At 62.5% G+C, this 10,925-nt stretch overlaps 1 protein-coding gene across 1 annotated transcript; it reads left to right on the plus strand.

Moving 5' to 3' along the window:
- The first annotated feature begins 741 nt into the window (after positions 1-741).
- DOK1 (docking protein 1) lies at positions 742-10,351 on the plus strand. Its single transcript, XM_062019604.1, has 5 exons — positions 742-842; positions 1,318-1,614; positions 4,071-4,182; positions 4,313-4,485; positions 6,062-10,351. Exons 1-5 carry the CDS (start codon positions 780-782, stop codon positions 7,112-7,114), a joined length of 1,698 nt encoding a protein of 565 aa, XP_061875588.1. The 5' UTR covers positions 742-779; the 3' UTR covers positions 7,115-10,351.
- The last annotated feature ends 574 nt before the right edge of the window (positions 10,352-10,925 follow it).

A 10,925-nucleotide genomic window follows, 5' to 3' on the forward strand; every position in this document is an offset into this window, starting at 1 on the left:
GTCACCATCACCATCATGGGTGATGGATCCCGGAGGTGACAAACTCCTGCCTGTGAGGGGAAGTGGGGCATGAATTCCTCGCTCAAATGCGTGGCTTTGGCTTTCCCTATTAATCTGTCTTTATCTCAACCGACAAGTTTCCTTATTTTTACTCTTCTGAATTTCTCCCCCATCCCAGCGGGGGGAGATGGTGAGCGAGTGGCCAGCTGGGGTAAAACCACGACAGACGGGCACTTCAAAGTCGTTCTCAACTTCGACACCCCGGAGCGCTTCCTCTCTTTTATCTGCAGCAAGGTCCGGGAGAGCTTCCCCTGGGGTTTCCTGCCCTCGCCGGCACAAGCCCCCGCGGGCAGCCGCGCCGGGCCCGGAGCTCGGCCCAGAGGATGCTCGGCCGGGGGGGATGCGCAGGAGGCTCCTTCGCGGAGGGGGTCGGGGCGGTCCTGACTCCGTGCGAGACGGTTTTACCCGTCGTGTTTCCCGGGTGACCTGCCTTCCGGGGCCAGGGGCCAGCCCGTACCGCGGACGTCCCCGCGGCATCTTCTGCTGTCCCCGGACAAGCTCCAGCCGCCGACTCTGGCGCCGGTGCTCGGGCTCTGGCGTTGTCGCTCCCACCGGCACACGCGCCGGGGCCGCCGCCCCGCAGGGGACACGACCCCCTCCCGCCCCCTCCCGGCCCGCTCTGCCCCGGCCCGGCCCCCCCGGCCCGGCCCCGCCCCCGGCCCTCCCCGGGCCCGGCCCCGGCGGCGCGGGCGGCGGCGTGCGGAAGCGCGGGGCGCGGGATGGACCCGCCGGTGAAGGAGGGGGCTCTGCTCGTGCAGCACAGCCACAAGTTCGGCACCAAGGTGGGCGGTCGCCGCGGCTCTCGCCGCAACGCGGGGTCGGGGGGTGGCAGGTCCGCGCGCCGGGCCGGGCCGGGCCGGGCCGGGCCGAGCCGAGCCGAGCCGGGCCGGGCCGGGGGGAGCCGAGCCGAGCCGAGCCGGGCCGGGCCGGGCTGGGGCGGAGCGGGGGCGGGGGCGGGAGGGGGTCTCACTTGCCCCGGCCCGGGGGCCAGGGGCGCTCCGAGCCGCCGCCGCTGCCCGGCCGTCCCGGCTGTGCGCGCTGCGGGGCCGCGGGCGCCGCCCGGCGATTGGGGAAGTGGGTCCCGGGGCTTTGTCGGCGCCGGCCCCGGCCCCGCGGCGGCCGAGAGGTCCCGCGGCCGCCCCTCCCGCCGGGGCTCGTTCCCGCGGGGCCGCGCTGGCGCGGGCCGGGGCCGGTGTCCGTCCGGCGGAGCGGAGCGTCCCGCACGGCCCGGCGCGGTGTGACCGCGCTGCCTTGCAGAGGTGGAAGCGGAGCTGGTTCGTGCTGTACCCCGCCAGCCAGCACGGCGTGGCCCGCCTGGAGTTCTTCGACTGCAAGGAGCCGTCGGCGCCGCCCGAGCGGCTGGGCACCCGGCGGCTGGACCGCACCGTGGTGCGCATGGCCGACTGCACCAGCGTGGCTCCGGTGCCCGACAGCGGCCCCCGGCCCGGCACCGCCGTCTTCCGCCTGGAGACCAGCGACAGGAGCTACCTCTTCGCGGCTGACAAGCAGCAGAGTGAGGAGTGGGTGGCGAAGCTCTGCGAGATCGCCTTCCCGGTGAGCCCCGAGGCGAGCGCACGGGAAACCTGGGCGCCTTGCTGGCACCTGGGCCCCGGGAGAGGGGCGGCTGCCGGCAGCCTGCGTGGGGCTGGGGGTGGCTGGGCGTGTGTGGTGGGGGTGCGACCCCTTGTCGGGAAGCAGGAGGGCTGGGGGCAGCTTGAGGCACGTGTGAGTGGTCCCAGGCGGCCAGAGCTCCTGCCTGGGCACCGCGGTCCCCTCTCGGTAGTTCCCACTGTGCCGGTAGCCACGCAGCTGGGTATGGGACTCCTTTCTGTGCTCTCGGTAATTCTTGTTTGTGTCTCCACATTTCACATCAGGCCCTTCGCTCCCAGCCTGGGGGAGACCTGGCGGGGCCAGGTGATGTCTGAGGGTTGTTTCCTCTCGCTCACCTCCCCCTGCCTTTCCAGCCACAGAGGCCCTGGAGCGTGGCAATGCTGGATCCTGCATGGCTGCAGGGCCAGTGCAGCCCCTCGCCCAGCCCTGGGGCTCGGCCCTCCCTGGGAGCACTCTGTCAGTGCTGGGCCTGCAGCCATCCCTCAGGCTCCCTGGTCCCTGCAAGCTGCTCTGTGCCGGGGGGCTGGTGTGCAGCCGGCGTGGGGCTGCCGGGGAAGGGAAGGTGGTGGCTCTCCTCCCTTCTCTGCAGGCGGCCAGTGCCTGCCCTGCCCTGTGGGTCCCCTCCTGACCCTCACAGGAGATGTTTGCACAGCCCTGGGCTGTGCTCTGCTGGGGCAGGGCTGCCTCACGGGATGGTTGGCTGCACAGCTGCTGACCACAGGGGTTTCCCACAAGGACCTGGACATTTTGCTGAGTGTGATTTACCTATTAAGCCTTTTCTTTGTCCCTGCTTGCATTTCCCTGCAGTCTGCTGTCCAGCCAAATGTGTCCGTGCAGCAAGTGCCTTGCTGAGCAGGCTCAGAGGCACTGGTAGCATGCTGCAAATGACTCTCTCTGTGCTCGTGTCTGTGTGGTGTAGTGTTGCAGCCTCTGTCCAGGCAGTGGCCGTGGAGTGGTGCAGGCTGGTGGCAAGGCAGGGGAGGCATCTGCTCGGAGCAGGGCTATGCTTGTGCCTCCCCTCACAGAGCAGCCATCGGTGCGTGCTTGAGGTCCAGAAGCAACCTGACAGTTTAGGGAGTGATGTGGGTGAAGGGCTGTGAGGATGGCCTGTGTTCTAGAAAGGCCTGTCCCGGAGTGAGAGGTGCAGGAGCTGCACGTGGCCTCTGTGAAATGCTGAGGATGCTCAGTTGTGATTTCTGGCTGCCCACGTGGGGATGGTGGCTCCGTATCCTGCTGCTGGCTGGTGCCCAGCAGGTAAGCAGGGTGCAGTGGTTTGGGAGCTGGGGACAGAGGTTGTCTCGAGCTCAGAACGGGGTTGATTTTTCTAGGGAACATGAGGGAGAGTGCAGTGAAATGGAGCCCTGAAGGACTCTGTCAGACCCCTGGCCCTTGACTTCCCCATCCCAGGCTGCATTAGATGCTTTAGCTGAGCAGGAGCCACAGCTACCAGCGCTGAGGGCACAAGGTTTTAGTGGTCTCCGTTAGGAGCTAAACAAGAGGGCCTGATGACCCTTTTTGGGCCTTGACTCTTGTGAAGAAGCTCATGTGTTGAGTTTTAAACTGAAACTGACGGCTTGACTTCTGCAAGACATAGACTCTGCTGCAACCCCACCCCACGTGACCCTGAGGAACAGCTTGTCGCTCCCATCCCAGCACAGACACTTGTGCAAGGATGCAAAGCTCCTGCAGGGTGTCCACGAGCCTGTGGCTTGCCTGAGGCTTTCCTGGAGGGGAATCTCTGCTGCTGGGTGATAGCACCGAGGCTTTTGAGGGTCACAGGCTCCTCAGGGACCTTGCTGCTGGGGCATGGTGGCTCGCAGTGCGTGCGTTGCACTTTCAGTTCTGCATGTGCTAAAATAGACGCGCTTGCTTCCCTTCTGCTTCCCTCTGCGGGTTGTGTGCTGAGGCCGGCACTGCGTCCCGCCTGTGCAGAGGTGGCACACACACAGACACACAGACACGCTCACGCCAGCGAGGACACAGAGCTGTGCTGCGCCTCGGGCGCCTGCATGGGCAGGTGGGCAGCAGTGTGGTGGGCATGGACACCCCTGGCACTGCTGCGCAGGGGCTGTGTCTCGGTGCCAGGGTGCAGGGTTGGGCTGCCAGAAGGAACTGTGTTATTCTGCAGCCCATCCAGTGCACAGTCCAGGGTGTGCCAGAGGCTCTGGGGAAGCCCCTTCTGTGCTGCCTGGCCCCTTTTCATCAACAATCATGTCAGCTCGGGGCAGGAAGCCCTGGGATTTGTTGCTGGCTCTGGACAGGGAAGGGCTTGGTGTGGCTGCAGGGCAGCTGAGGGGCCAGGGCAGGCCTCTGGGGAGGGCAGCGGGGCCTAGGCGATGTGGGGCTGGGGGGCAGTGGCTGCAAGGGCACCCAGAGTCTGATCTGCTTTCCCTTCTCAGGGAAACAGCCCAAGTGATGGTGGTGTGCTGGCCCAGCGTGTCAGAGAGGGCAGCGGGGAGGCACCAGCCCTGCAGATGGCCGTGAACTCCATCTACTACTCCAGAGATGAAGGTAGGACTGGCTGCCCCCACTTCAGGCCACCTTCTGTGAGGCCTGTCCTGCTGCTGCCCCGTCGCCAGGGCTGCAGCGCTCAGGGCAAGGCCTCTGAGCCGCTGGCCCCTGAGCACCGCTGTCCCCGCAGTGAACGCCTTCTGGGTGACGGCGCAGCGCACCGAGGCCGCCGAGCGCTGCGAGCTGCGTGGCGCCTACCTGCTGAAGGCCGAGCGCGACAGCCTCATCCTGAAGGACCCGCGGACAAACGCCGTCCTCTACGTCTGGCCCTACCGGCTGCTCCGCAGATACGGCCGGGACAAGGTGGGAGACGGAGCCCTGCGGGTGCCTGTGCCAGGGCCCTGCAGGCTTCCCCTTGCTGCGGGGTGAGGGGCTGCTGTGCCGAGGGCCACATCCACTACAGGCCCCGAACGCTGCAGCAGGGTCACTGGGGGTCTGAGATCTGTCTGGCCTCTGGCCCGGGGCACTGTGCAGGAGCCTGGGCTAGCGGGACGCCGAGGGCATGGCTGTACCGAGCCCCTCTCTGCGTGGTCCCGGACCCATTCCCACTGGGGCTGTTGCAGTCTCCACTGGCCTTGTTGCCCAGCACCCCTGCAGCTGACCTGCTCCCATTCCGCAGGGCAGGTGTGGGCACAAGCCCTGCCCAGCCTCTGGGGACCTGAGAGTCAGTCCATTCCTCCCAAAGGATGGTGGTCAGAGCGGGAGACGCTGGTTTGAGACACTAGTTACTCTTTGTTCACCTGTCAGAGCGTACTGCTCTTAGCCCGGCTGACCTGGGTAGGTGTCCTCTCTCTGGTGTCCTCCAGCAGCAGGTCCCCTATCTGTCTTGCCACCACCCTGTGTGCAGGAGATACCTGCTGCTCTGGATGGGGAGGAAGTGGCGTTGCCAGGGCTGTTTATAGAAGTGGCAGCATGAGCCTGCCCGTGGTGCGTTCTGTGGCGCTTGACCAAAACAGAAGTGGAAAGAGCAGCTGCTTGTGGGGAGGCATCTGGTCATCTGCAGGATTGGTGCTGGGCAGGGCGGGAGCCGCGCGGCGTGAGGAGCCGGCGGCTGAACCCGCAGGTCCCTGACCACTGATGGGTTGGCTCTGCTTGTGTTTGATAGCGTTGACCCACAAAAGGAAGTCTGGCCCCAGAGGCTTTTGCAGCAACCCCAGGGACGGCTGCTGTGTGTGAGAGCACCGGTGAGGCAGAAAACCTCTCCTGGGTTTGGGGACTGAGTTCAGGAAGGGTGTGGGCATCTCCTGGTGTGAACCTGTGTGTGTTCAGGCCTGGTGAGCACAGCCTTGGTGCTCTTTAAATCACTTAATGCCGTTAACAGAGTAATGCGGGTGAGGCAAGTGCTTTGCTTCCTCTTGGTAGCCAAGCTGCTGCTTCTGGCTTTTCTCCTGTGGAAAGCCGTGTTGCTCTGTCTTCTCTCTCACCTCTGGGTCACCTCCCTTCTGCCTGACAGATGGAGACTTACCAAAATGTCCATAATGGTTTTCCCTGCTGAACTCATCTTCTCACCCTACTCCATTCTCAGTGCTGACTGCGTATCATTTCCGTGACTGTCTGGTGCCAGTTGTTGACCCTGCAGATAAGGCCTCCCACAGGACCTGCAGCCCCGGCCCCAGGGCAGCTCGTAGTGGTGTCCCCTTAAGGGCCACATCCTGCTCCAGTTTCACAGCTTGTTCTGTGCCGCTGGGCAGCCTACCTGCCCCAGCACCACACAGCCTCTGGGCACGGGCGGGGAGCGGAAGGCGCCGGGTGCTCAGAGAAGCCTCTTGCAGGATGTGCAGGGTCAGCGCCGCAGGCTCGTGCCCTCGGCAGGAAGCGCAGCCCATGTGCCGCGTTGGCGGGTGCTGGGCAGGACGTGACCCTTCCACTTCCCCTGCAGGTGATGTTCTCCTTTGAAGCAGGCAGGCGCTGCGACTCTGGCCCGGGCAACTTCACCTTTGAGACCAAGCAGGGCAACGAGATCTTCCGCCTGGTGGAAGCCTCCATCCGGGAGCAGAAGGCGCAGGCGGAGGAGAACCGGCAGAGCTGCGGCTCGCTGGACTCGGACGGCCCCAGCGTGACGCTGCTCCGCCAGGCGCTGGCAGACTCCCTGAGCCTGGAGCTGCCCGCGGAGGGGGCCGACGCTCCGCTGCCCAGAGCGGGCCCCGCGCCCCGGCCCGGCGCGGCCGCGGAGGAGCGAGATGCCGCGTCTCTGCTGAAGACCCGGACTCTGCCGGAGCTCCCCGTGCCACAGCCCAAGCCCGCGGTCCCCAGCACCCCCCCCCGCTCCCCTCTGCCCAAGGCGCCCCGCGCCGCTCCGCCGCCCGAGGACCCGTCCAGCGTGTACTCGGAGCCCCTGGACTCGGTGAAGAGCTTCCGGCCCCGGCCGGACCCACTGTACTCGGACCCTGTTGACAGCAAGCCGGCGAGCGGGGCCTCGGGCGAGGCCAGCGTCGGGCTGCCGTCGGTGGGCGCGTACGAGCGGGTTGGTGCCGAGGCGGGGCCGGGGCGGCGGGAGCACATCTACGACGAGCCCGAGGGCTGCGTGCCCCGCTCGCTGCCCGCTCCCGCCTGCATCTACGACGAGGCGCGGCCCCCGGGCCAGGCCTGGCGCACGCAGGGCCACGACGGCCGCGGCGGCTATGAGTACCCCTACAGCCCCGGCATGGACGACTACTCGGTGCCCGCCTTCCAGGCCAAGGCCAAGGGCTCCAGGCCGGTGCCTGCCCCCAAGCCCCAGGTGGCCTTTGTCGCCAAGGGCGCCGAGAGGAGCGGGGACGCGGGCAGGCGGCGGGGGAATGCTGCTGCCACCAAACCTGGCCTCAACAGCAGCAACAACAACAACGTGGAGGTGCTGTACAGCCGGGTACTGAGGCCCCGGCACGCTCAGGAGGAGCAGTCTGTGGATGAGTGCAGCCTGGCGCCTGTCTATGAGGACTTGGGAGAGATCTAGCTGCTGCCGTGCCACACCTGCACGGGGGGCACGGGCACCATCCTGAGCAGGGCTGGCTGCCCTCCACGGGTCCCGGGGCTGGCTTGGGGCTGGGGGCTGTTCGGGCTAGCTCGGGCAGACCTTCCCTAGCTCAGCCATGGTGAGGGGCTGCGTTTCCCTTTTGGCAGCAGGAGCAAGATGTCTGTGGCTGGTGCAGGTGCCAGCGAGCTCCCCTAGCCGTGGTGCAGGCTCTGCTGCGGCTCCCCACGCGCAGGAGCCCTGGCTGTGTTGCTGCTCCGGCACTGACCCGGCTGCAGGGCTGGGATGCCCCTGGCTGTGCGTGGAGTACTGTTTCCAAAACTATTTTTATACAGAATTATTTTAATATTAAAACCCGTGTGCCTGAGAATGAAACGTTTGCCTGGGCCGTGTCGGGGCTGTCAGGCTGCCGGGGTGTAACCCCAGCCAGCAACTAAGTACCAAGCAGCCACTTGCTTGCTCCCCCCTCACCTCCCTTAGTGTGAGGAAGGGGATAAGAAAAGAAAACAAAGCTTGTCAATTGAGATAGGAACAATGTAATAACTAAACTAGAAGATAATAATAATAAACAAATGTAATAATAACAACAGAGAGAAACAACCCCAGAAAAGACAAGTGGTGTCCAGTGCAATGGCTCCCCACCACTGAATGCTGCCTGAGCAGGGACCTGCCTGTGCCAACCGCCCACGGTTTGCATAGAGGGCACGACATCCTGTGGCCTGGAATAGTCCTGGCGCTAGCTGGGGTCAGCTGTCCTGCCCACATTCCCTTCCAGGTCCTTGTGCCCCCCAGCGTCCTCGCTGGCAGGGCGGAGGAGCAGTAGAAAAGGCCTTGATGCTGTGCAAACCCTGATGGGCAATAATCAAAACATCCGTGGGTTATCAGTGTTCTTTTCCAGGTAAGCCCAGACCACAGCCCTGTAGCAGCCACTAGGAAGAAAATGAAACCTGTCCCAGAGAAAAGCAGGACAGAGGTATGTGAATGGGGGGATGCTGGTGCAGTGCTGCGGAGCAGTGGCCTGCTGAGCACTGTTCACATGGGGGCACATTCTCATCTGTGCCGGAGCTACTGAGCTAAAAGGAAGCTGTGAAGAAGAGTGTGTGAGGTTCAGTTGTGGCTGGGAGGCTTGATGCCAGAGAATCGTAGAACCCCAGAATGGTGGGAGCTGCTGAGGACGATGTGTGTGGCTCCTGCAGCCCCAGTTCAGAGCCAGGGAGCCACAAAGCCCTGGGGAAGTCTGGAGGATCAGGTTCAGGTCCCCAGCCTGGTGAGATGGTGACAAGGGGGTGAGCTCTGGGTGGATGTCTGATGGCTCAAGTTGCAGTCCTGGAACAAGGCAGCAGAGCTGTAGTCAGGACTGGTCTGTGGCTGGTCTCCTGGGCTGAGTCCTCTTCCCCACAGGTTTTGCTGTAGGAGAAGGGGCTTTTTGGGAATCTGAGGGAGGCTGAGGTGGTGTCTACATGGGATGAGAGTCAGAAGCAGCAGGTATGACCTGTCAGCATGCTCAGGCTTCTGCTCTGGGCTTTATCTCCTTTCTGGCATCAGTTCAGAGTGTAACAACTGCTTCACAGTAAGGTAAATGCAGAGTGAGCCTTTAGCTGGTCACAGCCTTCCTGTTGCCAAAGCAAATGCCTGCAAGGAACCTTGCCGTTAGGACCAGGAGATGATCTTTCTGGATGCTGTCTAGATGAGGAATTCTTCTGTCTGCCTTCACAGAATCCCAGAACTGTTTCGCTTAGAAGGGACCTTAAAGCTCATCTAGTCCAACCCCTTCGTCTTCAGGCAGGGACACCTTCCACCAGCCCAGGCTGCTCCCAGCCCCATCCAACTCCTTTGCTGTCATTGTGGCCGTTCTCTCCTGCTGCTGCTCCACTTAATTGTCCTTACCTCAAGGCACAAAGCTTTGCCTCTGTGTCCTGATCCCTTCCCTGCCAAGCTGGGGAGGGGCGAGTGAGCAGCTGTGTGGTTTGGTTACTGTCAGCTGGGTTCAAACCACAGCAGTGCCTTTTGGTACCCAAGCTGGGGCATGAAGAGTTTGAGGTAAGGACAGGCCTGACCAGAGTGTGCTGGAACGAGTTTGTTACCCAGATTTGTTGTATTAAAGGAGGCGGCTGTTCACAGGGCTGGCTCCTCTGTTTGCATGCTGGTGTCACACTGCTCTGTGCCCGTGGGGTGCTGTTCATCGCATCTCGGGGAGTGATGAGGACCACGGTTTTGTTGTACTGGGTGCTGACAACTTATGATATAGTGATTCATTGGTTCTGGGGTTTGGCTGGTGTCTGTGTGCAGCATTGTTGACACTCCTGTGTCTCAAGTCTTTCCTCTCAGAACTCATTAGTCATCTCATGCTGTCTATGGGGAGGGCAGGAAGAGATGCTTCCTCCTACCCTTTCACCTGCTCTTTCTGACTACAGCAGCCTTTGAATACCCTTGGGACATTCCAGTCATCCTGCTTTTACTGCTCTGTCTCCTGGATGGGTTTCATGTCTTGCTTAGGGCTGTAAAATTTGTTAAGCATGTCCCCCAGAGATCTGCCCCAAGGCTGGACAGTCATGGGTGGAATGGCAGGTGGGAGAATATGGGCAGGGATGTGGGGGACTCTCACCTCCAGTGGTTTGGAACTTCACCCCTGTACCATGACAGAGTGACAGAGTACTTGAAAGGAAAATGTGGTTATTCTGAGGAGGCACAACTGACCCCACTCTGCTGGGCCCTGGCCAGTATCCACCAGACACTGCTAAGCATCAGGCAGCACCCTCAGGGAGAAGGGGAGAGAAACAGGCCAACAGGTACCACAGCTGCCCCAACCTGGGTCCTCTGTAGGCCAGGTGACCATTTTTACCATCAGGAAATGACTTGGTAGCTGCTCAAAGCCCAGCCAACCTCTTCCCTGTGGGGCTTTTTGTTTCCCCATTCTGAAAGACACATCCTTTTAACTGCTGCCTCCTCCCTTTCAGGACCCAGTGTGGGGCAGCCCTGACACAACTGCTCTGCTGGCATATCTGTTCTCCCACGGGCACTAGGGAGAGCACCCATGTTCTCTCTGGCTGTCAAGAGCTGGTCAGGGCAACAGCACCGTTACTGCACTGTGGTGATCAGGTGGAGGCCTTCTCAACAGGGGCCCCCAAACAGCCCCAGTGTTGTGATTTGCTTCCCTTTACAGCCCCTTTTTCCTCTTCCCAAGTTTCCCCTTTAGCAGCTTCCTTGTATTAGTAATAAACCACAAGCCCCTGTTTGTTTACCCCTTGGCAATGTGTTTTGCTGACTTTGTGCCCCAGTTTGGTATTAATGGTACGGTTGCCAAAGCAATTCCACCTGCATCACCAGTTCAATCAATTCCCCGCCCTCCCCTGTCCATCCATCCATCCCCGTCTCCCCTGTCCACCCGGTTTTGTCATTTCCATACCGTTGCTCGTTCCTGCCGTGAAGTTGTTACAGACAGGCAGCAGTTACCACCAGCTCACACTCCCTACCAAACCCATATTCTGCTGCCCGCCTTGTCCTCAAGGCATCTTACCCCCAGCAGCTGATGTGATGCAGCCTCTGGCCAGGCATGGAGCGCTGCCAGGGCTGGGGAGCAGCAGGGCCGTGCCTGGCATGGTCAGGGGGGCCTGTTCCTGAGCTGGGGTCCCAGGCAGAGATGGCTCCTGTGGCCCTGCTCTCCTGCTGCAGCAGCCCCGGGAGCATTGCGTGGTGTGTGTGGGGGGCGGGGGTCAGCGGCTGCTGTTTCTCAGCAGGGACAGGTGGGTGCTGGGGTTGCTGCACTCAGGACACACCGTCAGCCACAGACAGC

Source organism: Colius striatus (genome assembly GCF_028858725.1).
Source record: "Colius striatus isolate bColStr4 chromosome 3 unlocalized genomic scaffold, bColStr4.1.hap1 SUPER_3_unloc_1, whole genome shotgun sequence".
Classification (NCBI taxonomy): Eukaryota; Metazoa; Chordata; class Aves; order Coliiformes; family Coliidae; genus Colius; species Colius striatus.

What these genes read in the sequence shown, in the direction of transcription:
- DOK1 (XM_062019604.1), top strand. Translation starts at nt 780, where the DNA reads ATGGACCCGCCGGTGAAGGAGGGGGCTCTGCTCGTGCAGCACAGCCAC. An exon ending in CTACTACTCCAGAGATGAAG is followed by an intron (nt 4,183 to 4,312) that starts GTAGGACTGGCT and finishes CTGTCCCCGCAG; the next exon opens with TGAACGCCTTCTGGGTGACG. An exon ending in GCAGATACGGCCGGGACAAG is followed by an intron (nt 4,486 to 6,061) that starts GTGGGAGACGGA and finishes CTTCCCCTGCAG; the next exon opens with GTGATGTTCTCCTTTGAAGC.